This window comes from Danio rerio, chromosome 22 (assembly GCF_052040795.2).
Source record: "Danio rerio strain M-AB ecotype USA chromosome 22, GRCz13ab, whole genome shotgun sequence".
Classification (NCBI taxonomy): Eukaryota; Metazoa; Chordata; class Actinopteri; order Cypriniformes; family Danionidae; genus Danio; species Danio rerio.
Genome location: NC_141042.1, coordinates 20,644,140 through 20,667,584, shown reverse-complemented (window position 1 = coordinate 20,667,584; position 23,445 = coordinate 20,644,140). Strand labels below are relative to the sequence as shown.

The window sequence follows — 23,445 nt, the reverse complement described above, 5'->3', positions numbered from 1 at the left end:
CTTGACGGGCACAAACTGTCGCAAAAGACTGCTGAAATTGGAGCCAGACATGCGCAGAAGGACTGTCTGATGGAGCCAGAGGAGGAGCCGCGATAATGAGCGGAGTCGAGCTTCCAACCAAACGCTTTATGTAAAATCAACCACGCCCCCCGAACTTCTCACTCGACTGCCGGTGTCTGCACTATAACAAACGCTCACTGATGTAAATAGAAGCACTTACATTAAAAAAACACAATAATATACGGTTTAAAAACGGTGTGATGTAAGCTGTTAAACTTTAATAAAAGCAATACATGGTGGACTGCAGAAATAAACGATCTTTTATACACTCTAGCCTGAATATGAGCACAAATAATATATTCTCTTATTGTTATATTTGTTGTTGGTACTTGTTATCTTCATAGGGGTAGAAATAACACTTGTAAAATATGAACAATAACATATAAACAACACATACATTTTTAGAAAGGTTTTTATTTTTAATTAGCCATCAACAGAACCCAAAATATAGCCTACACACCATAACGATTTACCATGCGGGAACAATCGTGCGTTTAGAAGATAAATACAGCAAGATTACTAAATATCAACAGGATATTTACACATCCCAACCCTGCAATTTGTCAATTTGTGCAAAAAAACTTTGCACTATTAATACAACGTCTATCTGCTGTAACATCACTAGTATATTGTTTATTCATTTTCGCTTGAATTGTTTATTTATTTAATTTTTTTGCCTCCGTTTTCATTTGGTTTATTCGATGCCTTCATTATATCTGGCAACGAGGAATTTACATTCTTTTTAATGTTAGCTGGAGTGTTCAAATAAAACGCCAACAGTAAATGATGTAAATAAATAATATCTAACATTTACAGCTCTATTAGGTTATATAAGATTCGATTTCAAGAACGTTATAATGATTTATAACAGCAAATTCAGTAGATCACTTAATAACATGCCAAAACTTAAAATGCAGAGACGTCCTATAAAGCAAGTTCAAATAACCTTACAGGAGATCAACGTGGAGATTATTATTTAAACACAAAGAGAATTACTGCTAACGATCTCCTGTATACCCCGTACTTAAATAGGGTTATTTTATTGTGCAGTTTTATTGTCATTTTCGTATTTATTATTATTATTATTTAATACTTGTGCAATCGATAAAGGTTTATTGTTATTTATTTTGTCCTTTATTTAAATAATTGCTATGCTGTTTGCATCTTTATTCAAAGGTTAAACTCAGTGATACACTTTGCGTTCACATAGTAGCATGCGTTTGTTGTTATATCAACAAAAATGGGTGTAATAACGTTAACAAATGTGAGGGTTTTATATAATGAAGATTCAATCGCGCCAGCTCCGGGCATCAGCGCATAACCTAGTCGCGGCGTCGCGGACTGATTCCGGCTCGCATGCGGCAGCGCCTGCTCGCTCGGCCGCCGCATCTGGCTCAATTGACTCAGGCTGGAATCGGGCAGTGAGTCCAGGCATCCGGAGTAGGTCCAGCAGAGGTAGTCAGTCTGAGGGGTAAGTCTCCGGCAGGCAAGAACTGGCCCCAGTGTATTTTGCTATCTGGGTGGCTAGGCGTGTATTAGCAAACTAATAAAGCCCGAAAAAAGCTCTGACCTTAGCGAATAAACAGTGTTCCACCAGATCATGTATGTCAGAAACTGTAGTTTACTGCTGAACTCATTTTGTCATAGTAAAATATCACAGAAATCGAGTAATAACACTTCAGTCTTCTACCGAAGCTCAGACGCCGCGCTTTGAGAAACTGTCAATCACAGCTGTCAATCACGATGACACGCCCAGCATTAAATTACTGCTAAAAACAAACTGTTTACAAAAATGAAGATCTGCACCTATTTCAGCACAATAATCAGTGCCTTAATCGACCAGAACCATCTTTCGGGACATTTTATTGCAAGTGTAATTAATTTTTTTATTTGGGCTCAAGTCTCCTTCATTAACACGGAGGAGGCGGGCTTTATGACTTGTACTGCAGCCAGCCCCCAGGGGGCAATCTAACGGCCGAGACCTTCACTCAAACGCAGGCTTGCGGCACACTTGGTATCAAGCTTTCAAGAAAGCATTTAAAAGCATTGCCATTCAGCTGTTGGTCAGCGGATCATCGCTCATCTGCAAGGTTCAAGTGGATATATACACAGAGAGTTTTTAGTTTTTGTAATTTATCTCTGTATTTCTATCTAACATTGTTATTTTTTATATTACAAAACATTAAAGAAATCAGCATTTCTGCATTTAATTACCATATTGGTCAAAATTACTGCAAGCATGTCTGCTACTTTTCGCTGTGACTTTAAATATGCATGCATTTTTTGCCTAGCATCTTCCTGCTAACATAAGCATAACTTTCTGATAGCAAAAACATAAATTTACTTCAGATACATATTTCAAAACAGCATATTCTGTGCTGCGAAATAGCTCCTGTTTGAAAGTGAATTAAGTGAGGCCCAGACCTTTGCATGTTCTAGTATATTAACTATATTTTTATAGGCTGTATACCAAAAAAAAGAAAATATTTTTAAGGCAAAGGTGTCATAAAATAAGATGACAGACATTCAAAGCTTAATTTTAATATCTCAATAGAAGCTTTGAATGTAAATACGACGTGAAAATGACGTCTTGTATGAAAATGGTCAGAATGACCAGTATGGTAATTCTAATAGTTACAGAATTTTAGTTTCACTGTTAATATAGCCGACTCTTGTGTCCATGTTAACACAGAAGGAAGCGAGGGCATCGATGCCCATTTTGGCCAATCACAAACGTTTCTGTTGAGTTCATGAGCACAATGGCCATACAGCTCGTGCTCTCTAACTGGCTGCAGCTTGTCACTACATTTGACTGCACGTGGGTCGAGTCGGTCGACTGCTCTGGAATATTCAGCATACTAGATATTGGATTTCTGTCTAAGAGGTCAGCAACACGTCAGCAACACGCCAGTGAGCCTCTTTGATGCATTGTCCAGTAGTTCACACATAAAGACTGCCGAGCACCCGCACATATTTTCCCCATCACAGCCCGATCTGTCGGCGAGCTCGTTAACTTCCAAATCGGGCTCAAAATAAGGCTTAAAATCTTGTAGTGTGAACTAGTCTTTATTTTTCATTTGATAGTTTTTTTTATGATTACTATTTTCATGTAATTATTTCTTTATTATTATTTAATTTTTCAATATTGTTATAATCTTATGACTGTGTGGGTTCAAGCGACACTTGTTTTCAAGAGAAAGAGATAAGAGAATGTCTCCATTTCAATGTCTGTATTGTCTCTGGACAATATTGTGAAGCAGTAATTTTCCATTGCTGTTGTTTGTTGTATAATAACATTTGTAGGATTTATCCTGGTCAGATGAAGTCTGAGCATTAAAACATATGCAACTAAGATTGTTCAATAAATTCTGCTCTTTCTTTATCATCATTACTCCTGCTTCTGCTCCTCTCTAGCTTTCTCAGTCAACTCCTATATTGATAGAAGATTATTCAGTTGAAAACTGGTTAACAGTATTGGGCGGCTCCGCTGGCTTGTTGTCTGGATACCCAGAGAAACAGATATTTTCTGACAAGATCTGGTGTCAGGGGCTAGATCTTATTCATCTGGCATGGAGAGTGTGTTCTAACACCAGTGACAGAGGGTTCACATGCTTTTTTATGCACTACTTTTCCTCTTAAGAATTTCTTAGTGTTGATATCATTGGAGGTCAACTTGTTATAAAACCCAAGGGTTCACATACTTTTTCCATGACACACTTTGAAAGTTTACCTGACCCTACCATCTAAATCTCGCAGTTGAAATCGAGACTGATCAGACCAGAGATGTTCAGAGATGCTCTTCAGCAGACTTTCAATGTTTCGAGCTTTTATTTGAGTTACTGTTGGCTATCTATGAGCTCAAACCAGTTTGCCCATTCTCCATTGACCTCTGGCGTCAGCATGACATTTTCACCCACTGAACATCTGCTCACTGGATACTTTAGGCATAATTTTTTGCAAACCAACTCTCTGTAGAGATGGTTGTGCATTTATTACAAGTAGTTCAAGATCAGCAGTTACTGAAAATCTTGCCGTCACATGCTCTTGTCAACTTCAGCAAATCACCCTGACCATGTCTACATGCCTAAATGCAGTGAAGTGCTGCCATGCTTGATTGGTTATTTCCATTAACAAGCAGAAGAACAGGTCTAACTAATAAAGTGGTTGGTAAGTGCAGAGACATTTTTGAAAAATGCCCTGCTAAAGATCAGATTAAAATTCCAAATGGCTCCCATATTTTTCCTCCAGATGTTCAAATTCACTGTTCTGCCCCTTAAGATTTCCTTGCACAATATTGCATCATTTCCATGACCAATTCTCTCACCAAAGTCACATCCGTGCCACCCACGGTGTGTACGGCTCCATTCTGGGGATGTGGAAGTGTCTTTCACAGCTTGAAAACTTAAAGCAACGGGATACAATGAGCACAAAGAGAAAAACTTTCAAGCATCTCAAGAAGTCATGCATGCAGGACATCAATTGTGTTTTAATTGCTCGTCATTTGCTTTTTATATAAATGTCATTCATGCTAATTATTTACATTTGCAAGCTAGCCACCTAGAGACAACACCTAGGGGGTTTTAATCAAGCAGCTAAAGTTTTTCAGACACATAAAAAAATCCCCCAAATGTACTGTAATTTGAAGCAGACAATTTACTGTACGATTCAACTAATTTGGGCAATTTAAAAGCAAAGAATAACCAGTCCACTTCATCATATAAGTACCTCAGATTGAACATACAAAGCTGCAATTTTCAGTCAGGGGGAATAAAAACCTAACAACCGCCTTATAATGGTGCACTGTGGGGTTACGCAGTCTCTGGAGGAGATGCTGGCATTCTTTGATGTCTCAAAAAAGACAACATGAGACGCTAACTGTCCTCGGCACAGACAGAAGTTTTTCTTTTCTCTTCTCGAGACATCAAGAATGCAGTATCAAGCAGAAGTTAGGAAAATACAGCGAAGGAACATGAGGTAAGGCACGACAAAGCAGTAAGCCAGATGAAATTAAAAATTCATGTCCCTTCTGCAGTGACCTAGAGGACCTTCCACGAGCCCTTGTGCTAATCTGACAGATGTTTTCAAGGGGAGAAATCTGGACTTGCAAAGTGACAACGATTTAATAATTGTGAACCCAATACTAATAAAGTTGGAGCCAACATTATGCAATTTACAAAAGAAAGATTATTGTTATATTCACAATACTAGAGTATATACAATTTTACTGTTCATTTAATTAGATAAAGGCAAGGCCAGGAAACCCCCGTTTCAGCAGGGTTTTTGTCACAACTCTATTTTGGAAAAAGTCAGGAAAGTGGCCGTGTTCAGTTCTGTTTAGGGGGAGTGTCGGAGAAGGGAAAGAGGGAAGGTCCTTAAATTTGCATAAAAATGGGAGTGTCCGTTTGGGTGCGCGCTGATTTTCACAGAGGCAAAACAAACACACAGGCGCAGGGGAGGACATCAGTAAACTAATTATTTGCCAAATTATTAAATGGCGGACTTTAACTGCAGTTCGACTCTTTCATTCAGGAAGTTCATTCATGCCCCTCGTGACAAACGAGATATTTGATTCGAGGAATTGCTGTAAGGGTGTATTTTTATTGCAATGTTTGATACCGCACAGCGACTGAAAGAAAAAAAAACATTTAAATGCTGAAAGAATACTGCTGACGATACAAACTAACTTTGGCTCTGAATAAACAAACAAAGACACCGATTGCTCACTTACCAAATCTGTAGAGACAGGACAATCAACACCAACTGGAAGTACGTCTTTATTAAAAGGAAACGAGCAGCAAATCCGGATTTCACTATTTCCAGATGAGAAAAGCTCTCAAGTAAAAAAAAAAAAGTTTCTTAGACACGTATTGCTGTCGCGCGTTGCCTGCACTGTAATCCTCATGTGAGTCCAGCTGCTCTCTCATAGAGGAAAAATTAAAACAAAACCTTCCTTGCAGCAAATTATAAAAGGAACACTGACAACCCGTATCTCCAAACAATTCCTGTTCTCCCACTTGGCAACACAACGTGGCGTCTCTCTGCCGTCTGAACACTGTAACAGGTAAAAACAGTCTTCAAAGCAATCAAGCATATTAATGAAGTTGCACTGCACAATAGAGCGCGCTGATTGGTTTGAACCAAGTCTGACTTATGAATAAATGCAGCACACTCAGAGACGTCACAAGGTACTCCCAGGTAAAGACGTCCAGGCTACACGCTGGAATACACGCTAAGATCTCATGGCTGTGACACAGCTTAAAAATAATTTGTTTTAAACCGGAAGTACGAATTTGCTCGAATTATTTCAAAAACAACAATTTTTCACTTTTTAGTGAAATATATGTGTCCTAATAGTGTTTTTAACAGTGTGAGACACATGTATGACTGTCAGCAGCTCAAAAAATGTGTTTTGGTGTTTCGTGACGCTTCCTACTGAAAAAAAAAAATGTCCCAAAACATCAACAACTAGTTGCTGGTTTGTTGGTCCTAATCACTGGAATCCTGGTTGCTGGTTTGTTTTTCTCCAACATTTGGATAATACTTGCTGGTTTTTGTTCTCCAACATAAGAATATTAGTTGTTGGTTGGCTGGTCTCTCATATGCGACACTGGTTGTTTCATTTCTAATCATCAGCGTGGGAAGTGGATCTGCTGGTGGACCCCATGTTGGGAAACAACAAACCAGCAAGTATCCCAATGTTGGAGAAAAACAAACCAGTATTCCAGTGATTGGGACCAACAAAACAGCAACTAGTATCCTGATGTTTGGGGATGAACAAACCAAAATACTGTATCCAAGCGTAATAATTTACCCTATACTGGTTTGTTTTCACCAACATTGGGATACTGCTTGCTAGTTTGGTGTTCTCTAACATGGGAATATTGATTGTTAGTTCGCTGATTTCCAATACAGGACACTGGTTGTTTCTTTTCTGGTCATCAGCATGGGAAGTGAATATGCTGGTGGACCTAAGCAAACCAACAGCCACATTCCCATATTGGGAAACAACAAACCAGCAAGTAGTATCCCAATGTTGGAGAAAAACAAACCAGTATTCCAATGATTGGGACCAACAGACCAGCAACTTGTATCCTGATGTTTGGGGATGAACAAACCAAAAAACAGTATCCAAATGTAATGATTTACCTGCTGATTTGTTTTTCTCCAACATTGGGATACTACTTGCTAGTTTGGTGTTCCCCAACATGGGAATATTGGCTGTTGGTTTGCTGGTCTCCAATATGGGACACTGGTTGTTTTTTTTTTCTGGTCATCAGCATGGGAAGTGGATTTGCTCGTGGACCTATGCATAACATTGCACATTGGGACCAGCTTGGGATGCTGTTCAACCAATGTACTATATGTGATCTTTTTGGGTGATATGTGTTACATAACAGTTCTCTTAGGGCATGGTTGTGGTTAACTAAAGATTAATAATAAAATTAATTTTACCTGAATATGTAATACAGATATATGATGCAGGTTCCATGTTTTTAGGCACAGCAAAATCCTCAGTGTTATATTAACCCTCCTCAATTTACATATGGTCCCACACTTTAAAGGGTAAAAGTACTGTAACACTTAATCAATGCTGTTAGTAAAATTAAGACTTATGGCCCATTTACACTAAGTGGTACAGTATGGTACGGTACGGGTCAAAACGGGTCCCCTTTATCAGGCTTGCGTTTCCACTGCCAAAAGAGTACCAATTGTTTTTTCGGCTTCTCCTTTGTTTTTGTTTTTTGCATGTCATTCTCGTGTCTGTCTGTTTCTGAAAGAATCAGATGTCAGAAGCACTTCAATAATCACCGCACATTATTATCAGCTCAAGAAGTTCATTATTTAAAATATAGATGGGCACAAAGTTATCAGGAGCTACCTGGAGAAAGTGAAACTGCTTGTGCTTTAGACGGCCTTGTAAACAACAACAGAGCACACAGTAGATTTTGCTTTTATTCTTGGCTTTGTGGCTGTTCATCAAGATGATGACAAGATTTGTTTGAGCTTGGGTCGACCATGGCTTGTTATTATATGTATATAATATTACAGTGTAATGTCTTGGCAGTGTATTTAAAAATGGCATGTCTTTTGTTTTCATTAAGTTAACACACTGCTTTATGTAAGAATGTTCAGTGTCCTTGATCCTCTCTTTGTCTCTCTATTTTAACTTTTTTTCCAGGAGATACACAAACCAGGTCACAGGTCATGGAGACCTCTCTCTCTCCCTCTTTTGAGCGGAATTACTGATGCTGAGGAGGGGAACACAACCCCTCATGATCATTATGACAATCATGATATTGTCTACAGTAATTTAGCTGTTTTATTGTAATTTTTTTTTTAAAGTAATTCCTTTTTATGCTAGATAGACTTTATGTGTACTGAGGATATTGTAGTCGAATGTTGAATAAACCAGTTTTTAACCAGTTCGATAAGACAGCTGAATGTACAAGAAACAACCTCGAGTTTCCACAACAGATTGTCTATTGCGTCCATGGTTTAGCTTTTTACAGGTCGGAGATCAGCTCTTAATAGTTTAGGGTCTGCCTGACCCCCAAGAACCATGCCGCCATCCATGTCTGGAGTTAGATACAATCCTCCATCGACGCACACATTTAGAATTGTCTACTTTTGCTGCCAGCTTTTCTGGACTTGTGTAAAGAGTATAATTGCTGCATTGTTGTACTGTAAGGCAGAGCGGCCAAGGAACTCATTGCGAATGTTAAAGCTCGCTTCTGCTGATAAAACTGCAAACTATCTTCAGTAAACTTTATTTATTTATTTGAATTACTGACTCCGGCTCTTCTTCATCTGATAGACTGGTCATTTTTTTGGGTTAAAAAGTTAGCTTTTTGGTACCTTTTGACAGTGGAAACTGCCATAAAAGTGTACTGAACCAAACTGTACCATACCGTAGCACTCTGTGGAAATGGGCAATTACTCTACATTTGAAGGGTTGTTTCTAATAAAAAATAAATGGTTATTTTAACCATATTTTTTGACCATTTTTAACCATTTATTTTTTGAAATCGCCCAGCATTTTTCAGAGTGTACAAGTGATGATGGGCCATGTGTGATGCAGCTAATGAGCAGAATCACTGGAGATAAGAAGAGCAATAAGAATAGATTCAAAAAATGTATGAAAAGAGCAGACAGCACATCTGCAGCTGATTTGGTCAGCCTTATATAGTATGAAACTGACTGCACAGTGAATCAATGATAATTAACCAGAAAATGCATGAGCAATTCTGAAAATAATCACAATTTTCACTTATTACAGTCAGTTTTGGTTTTATTTCATTCACATGCATGAATAAAAGTGATCTGAAGATACTATAATGGTCAGTGTCTTTTAGGAATTGAAAAAAAGTCCAAAACACTATTGTCATTAATATTTTATACTCCACACTGCAGATACATATTACAACATACACTTTTGGAAGATTTTGACATTAGCAAAAAATCATTAAAATACAGCAACTTTCAATGATAGAATTCATCATCAAGTGCGCATTGCTATAGCCCTTCTCAAAAGCCTTATTGTAAAGCCCGACCTTCCACTGCCAACTGGCATTTATGTTTGTTTTTCAATATCTGTAAATGCTTTTGTTTTGAAATATACATAATTAATATGCATAAGCTTATTTTTAACTAACATTGATTAAAATAAATGAAACCAAAACATCAAATAAAATCATAAAAAAATGAAATTCTAATGTCAACAAAGGAAGCAAAATAAATGATTGTTATAATTAAAGATCACGGTGAATAAAGTTTGCATTACTAAAAAAAAATCCGTAAAAAAACAGGAAATGTATTAGCAGCTCATTCTAGATTTTTTTACTGTTAATTAAAAAAATGAAAACTTACATTAATTGACAGTGTGCCCACATTAAAAGAAATTAAAGCTGTTTAACAGTTAAACTTCTATAAAAACACGAAACATTTCTATTGATTTAGGGGGTTTTATATTAAAAACGTTATTTTCTGTGTATTTAAGGGTATATTTTTTTCTGTGTTTTAAAAGTACAGTAAAAAAAATTGAGATTCTGTGTTTTAATGATATACCTACTGGTCTTTTTGTGTTTGTGTTACTATATTTTGTAATTCTCCATTCTAATATGATCAAAATTAATGCAAGAGCCAGTGATTGTATTTTCTAAGAAGGTTCCTGTTAGAAACTCGATTAACCTCAATTTCAGCGCAAGGACAACAGCCAAAAGTACTTGTTGAAATAGATCAATAGTCTACAAGGTTGGGAGCCTCTATGGCGTGACTGCAACAGTTTGTTTCACGGTTAGAGGAAAGTTTTCTGTCACTGCAGGTTTGGTCTCGGCTGACTGCAGAAAAAAACACAGCCAATCAGTGTTTAAATCTGTAGTTTTTCCCACAAGCTAGGCATTGCAAAATGACTTCTTAATGAGCTTTTTGGCTTGGCTTTTAGTTTAATATCTTTGAAATGATTTTTCCTTGAATTTTTTTTTATGTAACTACAAGCCTAATTTAAATCTATTATTTATTTAAATATTTTTGATCTCTTTAGTAATGTTATAAAGCATCAAAGTTGTGAGTGAACAACAGTGCAGGACAGAAATATCTCAAATTTCATTAAAAAATACTTTCATTTTTGTTTAAAAGAAACAGAATTTCAGAATTTTAATTTTGAACTTAACTAACCACAATTATTATTTTTTTTTAGAGTGGCCAACTACATTTTTTAGGTCAATCCCTATGCTGGCTGAGAGAGCTTAACATGCTGTAATTTAAGAAAACACAAGCAATTAAAAAAAAAAAACTCCAGCAAGTTGAGAAAATATCATCAGTTTAAAAGCACACATGCTGCAAATCCTCACAACGCAAACCCATTTAAAAAAAATGCATTTTCACACAACGCAAAAAATAATGAAATGTGCTGCATTTGCACACAAACAAATAATAAAATGTGCTGCATATGCACACAACACAAACAAATGATAAAACGCACTGAATTCTCACACAACACAAATAATTATTAAAATGTGCTGCATTTTACCACAACACAATGGAAATGTTTCAAGGAGACCCTAAACGTGACGGACTCGGCTATTTAGGTTATGGTTATTTAAGCTAACAATATACTAAAGACATGAGGATTGGGATATTGGAAAAAGAAAAAGAAAAACTCTCACTTTTAAAGATTACCAACAACTTCACTGACAAATAGACAGGGCACAGCGGTGTCCGTCACATTTAGGTCCCCTTGAAACATTTCCGTTGTTTTTTTAAATGCAGCACAATTTATTAATGTTTGTGTTGTGTGAAAAAATAGTGTGTTTTGTTAATGTTTATGTTGTGTGAAAATGCAGTGCATTTTTGCATTGTGAGGATTTGCAGCATGTGTGCTTTCAAATGGATGAAGATCTTTTCTTTATTTGCTGGCGTTATTTGTAATTGCATGTGTTTTGCAGCACATTAAACTCTCTTGGCCACCGTACAATCCACTTAATTTTGTAAAAACTAATAAATTGACTTAGTTCCTTCATGTTGTCCCAACACAAATCAATTGTGTGAAACCAAGCATTTTTACAGTGCTTTAAAGGGTTTCTGCACTGGCAGATATACATTTTAAGTTGTTTAAAATTCAACTTGGACAAATAACAGAATCAACCCTGTCATGTACTTTCAAAGAACAACGTTTATTTTCTTCATCTTTCGACTTGTCTTTCTGTCAGTTATGAATTTGACGTTGACAGTAAGTCATTTGAAATTCTAACACTTGTTACAGATGTCTTAAATCAACGCTCATGACAGCCAGAAATGACAGACTGTTGTCAGCAGATCCTGGATGGAAATTTAAATTTGAGTGATAGCCGCCCACACTGCTTAGGTAATAATTAAAGGTAAGCTTCAGGATGTCAATTAAATAAATGAATAAAACAACAATTCACTGTACTCAAAGCTTTAAGAAAAACTATATAGAGTTGAGTCCTTAAGACTAAAGTCATGATTAAATTATTTTTTGAACATTTAATAAAACTACAGATGAAAGGAAATCTCACTTAACAGTCTTAACCAGAGTGTGAATTATACACCAGTGGTTTGATAATACATGCTTAAAGTGATTTCAAATTTCTAAATGTATTTATTAATGAAATGTATACGCTTTTAGTGTTTTAAGGGATATATAGTGACTATTTTAGAGGTTACTGCCGACTAAACTACACAAATTATGTGTCTAATTTTTCTTTTTTTAGGCTACATGCAGATACGAATACCTAACACAGAAAAACGTGTCTTGTAAATAATTAAGATGTCTTACTCTAAAATTGAGCTCTAGAACTGCCAGTTTTAGACTGTTGAATCATATATTTTCTAGCATGGATTGGTGCGATTATGCATCCACAATAGTATGAACCGTTATGGGGAGGTCAAATGAATATTTATATTACACATTTTATTATTACTATATTTAAGATAAATCAGGGATCAGAGAAAGCTATTCTTACTGTTAAAGGACTGACCCCCATGCATCTTGTTTTGATGTCGTTCAGTGTGGGATCACATGTTAATTAGGGGGCTAAATCCCCCCCAAATCCCCCTATAATTCGCACCTTGGTGTGAACTCGCAGTATGAAAACACTTGATTCTGGTTTTAAGACTCAAAATGAATATATGGCTCCCCCTTGTGTTCAATATACGACCTGCAGGCTGACGTATTTACTCTATACCTGCTTGCATTAGTTTAAGTACCTCTCAATAATAACCAGCCTAACAATTTAATGTCTATGGAGAACTGATTTGTCAATGTTTGATTTTATTTTTTAAATACGTGATACACATATCTTTACTCAAATATTTAGTGTAATATATTCAAACAAGTTCAAACCATCTAATTGTAAAATACAGCATGCAATTTTCAACATTTCCAATTTAAAAGGCATGGTAAAACAATGCACATAAAACATTTAATAACTAAACACACTTTCAACAATCAAAATAAAATATTCAAAATATAATCACATTTTAAAATAGACTGCAAAAATTACTTAATGTACTTTTTGACCTGGCTTCTAGTTAAATATCTTTGAAATGACTTTTTCTTGGGCGACACAGTGGCACAGTAGTTAGTGCTGTCGCCTCACAGCAAGAAGGTCGCTGGTTCAAGTCTCAGCTAAGTCAGTAGGCATTTCTGTGTGGAGTTTGCGTATTCTTCCCACGTTCGCGTGGGTTTCCTCCAGGTGCTCCTGCTCCGGTTTCTCCCACAAGTCCAAAGACATGCGGTACAGGTGAATTGGGTAAGCTAAACTGACCGTAGAGTATGCGAGTGAATGAGTGTTTATGGGTGTTTTCCAGTGATAGGTTGCAGCTTGATGGGCATTCGGTGTGTAAAACATATGCTGGATAAGTTGGCGGTTCATTCCGCTGTGGCAACCCCAGATTAATAAAGGGACTAAGCCGAAAAGAAAATGAATGAATGAATGATTTTTTCTTGAAAAATTTATTTAAATGTACCTACAAGCATAATTTAAATCTGTTATTTATTTAAATATTTTGGTTCATTCCGCTCTGACAAAACCAGAATAATGAAGGGACTAAGCTGAAAAAAAAAATTATTGATGGATATATTTATTATAAAATAATTATGGATATACAAAAAACGCACTCAGAATACATCAGACTTTTTTAATAAGATAAATATATTTAGGTGTAAAATAGAAATAAAATAAAATTAATGAAAAAATTATTATTATTTTAAATTAAAATGCATAGACATTTAAGTAACTAAAAGTAAAAAAAATGTTTTGATTTTAAATGAACAATGAAAACATCATTCTTGTAGTGAACACTTTAACTGGTTAGATCACCCACAATTGGAAAAAAAAAAAAAATCTGTCATTAATTACTCCTCATCATGCCATTTATCTTTCAAATACAAATAATTAACGACAGAATTTTCTTTTTTTGGGTGAACTATCCCTTTAGGGAATGTTTTGGGGGCGCAACTGCACAATTGCTGAGGGGTATGAGGATTATAGTTCATACCCTTGGACATTGTTCTTCTCAGTTTAAAACAGTGTTTTTCACCCTTTATTTATGTTTTGTGCCACAACACTTTCCTGTTCTGTTGTTAATATATATTTTAAAGGGGTAGTCCGCTACAATATCATATTTTAAACTTTAGTTGATGTGTAATGTTGTTGTGTGAAAATAAACAACATCTCCGAATGTAATATGCTCAAAGGTCAATGCAAATGGAGACATTGGCTTTTACAGAATTAGCTTAGCAAAACCTACAGCGAACGAATTTGAGGACTATAAAAAATACATGCGGGTTAATGAAATCATAAACGCTTCAAGTTTCTGTATTTGGGCTTCCAAAGGACACTACACAAAGAGAGATGTGCTTACAATTTAATTTTAATTATGTTCCATAGAATTATAATAAATATATAGCTAGCATTTGACAAAGAACTTCCAGAATCTCTGTCATTTCAGTGGTGGATTCAGCTAAAAACTTCTCCAACCATATTAGATGAGGCTGTGGATTGTGAGCCACAACCTGTAGCGAAGACGTAAACAAGGATGTAAACAATGGGAAATGCTGTTTGGCACCGCTAAATAGCAGTCAACCTGCTTTAACCACTCACAGTCTTCAGCAGTGCTTACAGTGTCTCTATGCAGACGCATTCCCTACATTCTACATCTCACAGTCATTTTCATGTTAGCTGAGTAGCTGTATATAATCAAAGTAAGACAAATGAAAACAATAATGTGATTTTCTACAAGTAAAGCATGAGCACACATTGCTTTGCATCTTATAAACACAACCAAGCCTTAAAATACACTGTGGACCACCCCTTTTAACACTTGAATAAAGATTATTTTCCAAAATTCTTTTAATATAATGGCGCCCCCCTAGAGCAGCAGTCTATACACCACAATTGTCCATACAACCCCATTTTTATGCCTCTGGAACGTATCTTTGCATACAGTAAGTAAAATTTTTAAATAATTAGTCCTGGTCTTCTCTACAGTTGCAGGATAGAGTGCCATAGTCAGGCAGAGGAAGCACAGTGTTTGAATGCGTGTGGGCCTGAGATCACAGATTTCCTGGGTGTGCAGCTGTGTGTGATCTCTGTACATGTTCATGGTGGCGCAGTGTTAAGTGCCCCCTTCAGCTGTCTGCGAGTCTCCCCTGAGCCCCAGCCACTTACTAAAGACTAAGCCTGACTGCCTCTCCACACCCACTGAGTGCTTAACAACCAGCGGCTAAAAAAACGCTCGCACGTTAACTTGTAATGCTACTTCTTTGCTCCGCACTAATAGCACTGGTGTCATTGATTTCTTGTCGCGCCCCCTCAGCCAGGCGAAATACTAATGGTGGTGGTCAATAAAGCACATGAACTGGAAGTTCGCGCTCCTCACACCTCTGTCAAACTCTGCCCTAAAAATAGCAGACACATGCTGCATCTCCACTGGCTCACTTAGAGTCGGCTTGTCTGTTTTATATATATTTAAAAAGAATAATAGTTTATATACGCATATATTTCCAGACACTGAAATTTTGTTATTTCAACTTAATTTAGAAAAGTGGAACCCACACAAGCTGAATTAACTCTGAATGTGATTAAATTCCATTCATTTAATTTATCTGGTGAATTTTACTTTAACATTGTTGTTGAATTAAATTGACAACCAGAATGTTTTGCTAACGGGATAGTTGCCCTCAAAATTAAACTCACATTTACTCATTTTTGAGCCAAACCATTATGAGTTTTTTTTCTGTTAAACACAAAAGCAGAACATTTTAAGAAAGCTGAAAACTTGTAACACTTCCATATAATAAAAAACAAATAACATGAAAGTCAATGGGGGTGACACGGTGGATCGGTGGTTAGCATTGTCAGCTCACAGCAAAAAGGCTGCTGGTTCGAGTCCCGGCTGGGCCAGTTGGTGTTTCTGTATGGAGTTTGCATGTTCTCCTTGTGCTGACGTGGGTTTCCTCCGGGTGCTCCGGTTTCCCCCACAGTCCAAAGACATGCGGTATATAGGTAAATTGAATAAACTAAATTGGCCGTACTGTATGTGTGTGAATGATGTTTCCAAGTAATGGGTTGCTGTTGGAAGGGCATTCACAGTGTAAAACATGCTGGATAAGTTGGCGGTTCATTGTGCTGTGGAGACCTCTGGTGAGTAAAGGGACTAAGCTAAAGGAAAAAAGGAATGAATAATTGAAAGTCAATGGTTTCAGCTGTTTCAAAGTATCTTTTTGTGTGTGTGTTCAACAGAAAAACTTTTGTGACAAGTAAAGGGTGAGTAAATGCATACAGAATTTTGGTTTTTCCCAGAACTATCCCTTTAAGCACTAAAAAGATTATTACTGAAAGTTAATTGGTGCAATGATTGTTTTGACTTTTTTTTTGTTTTGGCTTTCATTGAGTAAATGATGACAGAATATTCATTTTCGTTTTCTCTGCAGCTTAAACTACTTTAATAACGTTTGTTATTGTATGTAACATATGGACTTGGTGAGTAAAAAGATCTCAGTACTGGCAATAATAGCTATTGCTAATCTAGGAAAGCAACAAGCATTTTTATTGTTAATAAAACAATAATTCTATTTACACAATGAGCACTGCTTATCAGCGCAGTGGTAAACTGAAAACTCAGATCTTTAATTGTCAGCATTTTTCCATCTTGATGTAATTCCACTGAGAGCATACTGGAAACTATACATTCAGTACCCAGTTATGCCACAGTTGTTTTCATGCAATACCATCACAAAATGATTTTTTATTTTTATTTTACTAATTTAAATTAATTAAACATTGAACATACAACAAAAATAATTACATTTATTAAAAAAATGTTTGACAATAAATTGTCAAAAATTTTAAGGATTGTGTTTCAGCTAATTAAAAAAAATGACTTTGTTTAAGCAGCAACAAACTAAGTGTAAACTTTTGCGAGTGTGATTTTGGATTTATACTGTTGATATCACAAGTTTTACAGCTAAATAATTTTTTTATATTTTGATCTTAACATTAACCTCAGTCAGATCTGGTCATTTGGGCTTCTGATCCACTAATATCTTCATCAAAAACAAGTAGTTAAAATTATATCTTGCAACAATGAGCTAAACTAACTGACTCTGGGCCCTTGTATTTTTAAGAAGATAAAGCACAGAAGCTCTTCAGGTGCTATTATACTTTGGATATGCATTATTTTCTAATATTTCAACTATACCACTTTAACTATATTGGTTATAATACAACGTTCAGATGTTGTATTATGTTACCTTTGTAAGGTTTTTGTCCTCAAACAACTCCAGCATGTATGACTAATTTCCTATGCTTCTCATCTAAAGTCTCTGTGGCTTATTTCAAATGTCATTTTAGAGCTAGCAACAGGTGTTTCAGCCATTACTAGCAGATTAATGAAGTTATAAAGTTATGAGAGCGAGAAAGAGATTAAGCATGTGCACTCAAAAAATGACTTCCTTTTTAGGACTTTTTGGGACAACTTAATTGTTTTATGCTCAATCCACTTAAATTTTCCAGAAAGTGGGTAAGACAAAAACAGTAGCCAAAATTTTTTTTTTTTAAAAATCAAGTAAATAACAGGGTGAGAATGTAGTAAAAATCAGGCGAGGGCTTTTCTTCTTCTGAATTGCTTTTTAAATTTGTCGGTCAGTTAAGGAAAGTGGGTGGGCGAGTCAATTTGTGCTTTTCAAAATACTATTGGTTGGTTTTAGGGAAGGGGGAGGGTGGGTCAGACAATCGGTCAGTCAGTCAAACAGTTAGTTGACAGCGGCCTCTAGTGGATTTACAAGAGAACAGTAGGTGCAAATGGAACCTTAAAAAGTGTACACATCGGCCTCTAGTGGAATAGCAAAAACAAAAACTGCCAAAAATATACCTCCTGGGACTTATTTGACGTCTCCAGCAATGTATACAGAGATTCATTTTCAGAAAGAGCCTGGGTTGGTTTTGCATGTTCATGTTCTTGGTTAGTAGATTGTCATTATGTGGAATTTTGCGACTGTTCGAACGCATTCGACTGTATGATCCATTTTCCCTATAAATTAAAAATTTGATGTTGGCAAGTTGTATTTAAAACCTGTATTTACAGTTGGCAACTTAAGATTAGGAAAACTGCATCGTAATACCTAAAACTGGGCTTTATTTATTTATCAGCATGAATGCAGGTTTCAGTTTAAAGTCAAATCAAATATTCAATACTATATTCAAAAAATATACTAGTATTCAATAATACTAATAGTTAATAATATTTAAATCTATTTCTGATGTTTCAGTATATATCAGTAATTGATTGTATCACAAATGATTTACATGCCAGATTGGAGCCAAGTTTAAAGAAAAAAGCAAAGTGAGAAATTGCTATAAAAAAGCTATAAATTAATCAATTTTCCTTCAGTTCCTAGTCCTTGATTTATCAACAAGGAACTTGCAATCTCCAACAGAAATACAACAAACTGCTACAGAGGTGGAGCATATTGAAAAATAAATAAATAAATAAAATTCAAAGAAAAATGTAAACCTCATTGACGAAAACCCCCGCACAATAACAAAATGGATTCATTGTGAGTTATTGCAGTTTTTGACTGTCACATATCTTACTGAAAAGCCCCTTCTGAGTGAGCTATCGATCGGTTATATAAAAGTTCAATGCCACTTCCTGCCAAGCGGATGAAGTGTAGATATTGCTCCATCACTTGTAGTTATGAAATTGCTTTGTCTCAAAACAGAGTTCCCAGAAACATCGATACTGTCAGTTTACAAAAGCCTGTGGTGTTTCTTGTTCTTCTCATAAATTCAACATTCACACCAGGGTGGCGATGTGATGGCTATTTTAGAGAATGGCATAAATAGCACTGCTTTCTTTTAATTAAAGCAACTGTTTGAGACTTTGCATGAATGGTTACATGAAATATTCATGGACATGGATACATATTGTGCAGCAATTCAGGCCTACTGAAGCAAATCTCTAGCATAAAGATACAGTATATTTCTTTATAAGTGGTGAGATTTTAATCGATTGTCTTTTAAGGTGAGTTGGTATTCTAAAAAAATTATTTAAAGATGTTGTTTTTAGACAGATAGAAGCAACCAGATCTAAAGCTATTCTTATATGCTATATAAACAAACAAAAACAAAGTCTCATTGTTGTGTCTGTTTACTTCAGTTTATTAACAGCTACGGCATACACTGAGTACTTGTGTTTTTATGGCCTCTAACAACTTTTGAAGATCTAAAGGTTGCACATATGGTTAGTTTTGAAAATAGGGCTACATTAAGACAGCGTTTAGCCTTTTAAGTTGCATTGTGTATCTAATACCAGACAAAACTAAGGTCAGTTCCAATCTGTATTCTCAAAATAGCCTTGAAAAACCCCTGTAACCGTAGTGACAGATAATGCCAGTATATATGAGATCAATTCTCTGGTAGCTTCCCTTAAAAATGCTATAGTAGTCTCTCCATGTTACTTTGATGGTTATGAATTACTTTATATTGATCTGCAGAGTTATTTCTATATTCAAAAGGTCCAAAGAATTTCATGACACTATACTGCATATTTGTTAATCTGGTTGATGGAATGTGAATTTTTTACACTTAAACATGTTAACAGGTTATTTAGAGGCTGCAGTGAAAAACTGTAATACATCTAAAAGAAACATACAAACAATTTAATTACAACAACAATGAAAAATCTGTTTAACTGAAATATGAAATCAAAGAATGTTTAAAAAATATTATGGGAACCATTTGTTTATGTAAGAGTTACTTTTTGTGACTTGTGAATTCAGTATATAGCATGCAACTGTGTGAAAAATCCGAAATGCAGAAAATGAGTGCTGAATCCAAAGAGAAACTTTAAACTTGAAGTTTGTAAGAAATAAGGTTGCTTATGCATCACTCAGTGTTGTAATGTAGGGCTGCATAATATGCTGTTTTATCATCATTATCGTAATATGCACATCCGCAATAATCACATCACAAAGATATGCAATGTTGAGATCGAATTATAGCTGACCAGGAGCTACAGAATTGTATTTAATCACTGTATTTATGCATCTTATACGATTTATGCAAATAATAATAATAATAATAATAATAATAATAATTTTTGTTTTGTTTATTTTACTTTCCCAATGGTAGATATTAGCTTGTTTTAAGAAAAAAAAAACACTCTTAAATCTGACCTTTTTCTTCTGAAAGAATTCAATATTTTTATTTGCTCTAAATTATTTTTTTGGACTAGAAACAAGACAAAGCAAAGTAAGAAAAGCATTTTTGCATTGTGATTGTTACATTTCTGTATCTGAATACTATTAGACCCATCAGAAAATTGTCAAACAGCGATATTCAAATCATGTGAAACCATATTTATATCGCAATATTTATAGTAGAAAAATAAAATATATCAAAATAACAGATTTTTTTTAGTAATTTAACATTTAGTAATTTATTTTCTCTTGCAATTCTAACATTTTTTTCTTTGAGTTTTAAATTTATATCATTATTTCATAAATCATATCATTGCATATCATTATATATCATAAATTTATAAAAAAAAAAATTTTTAATTGTGAGTAAAAAAGTAGGATAAGTGATACTGGATGGCAAAAAAAAAGTCCCAGTTACCTTGTTTATTTTTAATGATTTGTCCTATGGTGGAATTGGTTTTAATAGAATATTCATTTGAATTTTATTATTTATTTATATTATATTTATTTGTATTGATTTATCAGACGTGACTTATATATACATTAAATATACATTAAATATTAATGTTCATATTTTTATGTACTAATTTATTTTTTAAAAATTGTAAGTTTTTAATTTCTACATTTAAGAACAAAATTAAAACGATAATAGATAACATTACTCAACAAATAGTTAATAAGAGTTTTAATAATATCTAAGCTGTTAATAAAAAATAAAGCCTCTGTAGCATGGTAATCACACATTCACCAGTTTTTTTTTTTTTTTTTGCAATCATAAACCGCCGCATTTGAAAAACTGTCATGGATATTTATACAATGCAAAAAAAGTATTACCTTTTTACCATAATAAAGTATGAAATCAAAAGAACGTGAAAAAATGATATGAAAGCCATTTGTTTCTGCAACAGAATTAAAATCAAAAAGCTAATTAATACATTTTTGTGAGTTGTGAGTTTAGTATAGAGCAAGCTACTATATGAAAATTCAGAATTGAGAGAAATGAGGGCAGAATTCAAAGAGAAACTTCAAACTTCAAATTTGTAAGAAATAAGCTTGCTTTTATATATATATATATATATATATATATATATATATATATATATATATATATATATATATATATATATATATATATATATATATAGCTCAGTAATATAATTTGCTGTAAATTTAGTATTCTGATTTTTCTTGCAATTCCAACATTTTTCTTCTCTGAATTGTGAATTTATATCTTACAAATATTTGAAATTGTGAGTAAAAAGTAGGAATAGCAAGACAAAAAGTCTCAGTTACCTTGATTATTTTTATTGATTGGTCCTATGATAAAGTTGGCTTTCCATTGAATATTTATTTATACAATATTTAATTGTATTGATTTATCCTATGGTGGAAGTGGGTTTCCATAGACTACACTGATGTGCTTTAAATAATATATATATATATAAATAAGATTTATGTTCTTATTTTTAAACTTTTAATTAATCATTTTATTAAGTTATTAATTTCTACATTTATAAAAAACGGTAAACAGCATTATTAATAGATTATATCTATTTTCAGAATGTCTAAGCTGTTAATAATAATAATAATAATTGCATGGTAACCATTTTGTCTTTCACTCATTTTCTTTTCAGCTTAGCCCCTTTTTTATCAAGTGTCACCAAAGTGGAATGAACCGCCAACTTTTCCAGCATAATTGTACGCAGCATGCCCTTAAGCTGCAACCCATCACTTTGAAACACATACACTACCAATCACACATCCGGCCAATTTAGCTTACCCAATTAATCTATAGCACATGTCTTTGGAGTTTAGGGGAAACACACGTCAACACAGGGAGAACATGCAAACTCCACACAGAAATGCCAACTGACCCAGCCGGGGCTCGAACCAGCGACCTTCTTACAGGGCTAACTGCACAGTGCCTGTACAACATCTAAGCTAGTGTTTTAAAGTTAAGCAAATTGACGCAGATGTCAATTAATTAGCACACAAAAAACACTTACCCGGATGTAGCCCTCTAAACAAACATGCTGCCGCGTGAACTTGAGCGTCTGTTTATCTGAAAGAGCTTTGCCAGGTATGTTTACAAATACGAGGAATTTGTTTTCTTGACAGAATATATCAACCCAAAACACTCGTATTTTTCTCCATCCCAGAGGAATAATCAACGACTAATCATTTTGTGTGTTTCTGTTTTACAACGGAACAAATGTACTCAAAGGAAAACAAAGGTGTTTTTCTGTCGACGGACGGCCTAACAGACAGCACACGTTTGCCGCTGGGTGTCGCTCTGGAGCAACAAATGGCTACAAATCTCCCCCACCCCCTAAACATATACTCTGACTGTGTGCGTATGTGTATCGCCGAGAAAGTAAGTCTGTGTTTCCAGCTGACTGCTCGCTCTCTCTTAGTGTGTGTATGTGTGTGTATGTGTGTGTGTTGTCATTATTATTATCCAGTCTGCTCCCAGCTCAGAATGGCCAGATTCACTCAGACTGAGACAAGAAGGGAGCAGCACCCACAGCCGCCCCATCCCGCTTACTCCAGCCTGCTTTTCACTGGACCCGGGGCAGCACCGACCCAACATCCACTCCTCCTAATCCCGCACCAGCACCAGTACGCTCAGATCCCATTTCCTAAACCCATGAACGGGTCAGAATCCATCTCCATTCATCCGGAGAACGGCACCATGAAAGACCAAGATGCCATAAAACTCTTTATCGGGCAAATACCGCGGAACCTTGAGGAAAAAGACCTGAAACCATTATTCGAACAGTTTGGGAAAATCCACGAATTGACAGTATTAAAGGACCGATACACCGGCATGCACAAAGGTAAACGCGTGATTCCCTTAATGAGAGTGTGATTTGAGCTTGTAAACACCACCATATATTATTGTTTGTTTTTGGAATGACACAATAATAATAATTAGACCTGGTGAATGTTTAATTTTTACAAATATTATTTTGCCTTCTGCACAAAATGTACCCAATTCATTAGTGACGCATGCAATATTCTAATATTTATTATGAATCATGTATTCATTTTGTGGTCCACTGTCATGTCAACATCCAACACTAATATAAATATACAAAGCTTTCTAATATTAGGCCGCTTTAGGTACTATTTTACACTTAATCTACATCGTTTACAGATAA

At 35.2% G+C, this 23,445-nt stretch overlaps 1 protein-coding gene and 1 long non-coding RNA gene across 53 annotated transcripts in view; one reads left to right on the top strand and one right to left on the bottom strand.

The window, feature by feature from the left end:
• LOC141380314 (uncharacterized) overlaps window positions 1–22,571 on the bottom strand; it is a 51,438-nt gene extending 28,867 nt beyond the window's left edge. For 2 of the 3 annotated variants that reach the window (XR_015521918.1, XR_015521919.1), the window contains exon 1: window positions 22,291–22,564. This is a non-coding gene — a long non-coding RNA (uncharacterized LOC141380314). Of the gene's footprint in view, window positions 1–22,290 lie in introns of all 3 variants that reach the window. The other variant, XR_015521917.1, reaches the window with a different exon arrangement.
• The window catches only part of celf5a (cugbp, Elav-like family member 5a), a 369,011-nt gene continuing 367,872 nt past the window's right edge, over window positions 22,307–23,445 (top strand). For 38 of the 50 annotated variants that reach the window (XM_087303132.1, XM_087303128.1, XM_087303112.1 and 35 more), the window contains exons 1-2: window positions 22,307–22,364; window positions 22,509–23,121. In XM_087303132.1, the coding sequence (XP_087159258.1) occupies window positions 22,590–23,121 (532 nt within the window). In that variant the 5' untranslated portion in view covers window positions 22,307–22,364; window positions 22,509–22,589. 50 annotated transcript variants of the gene reach the window in all.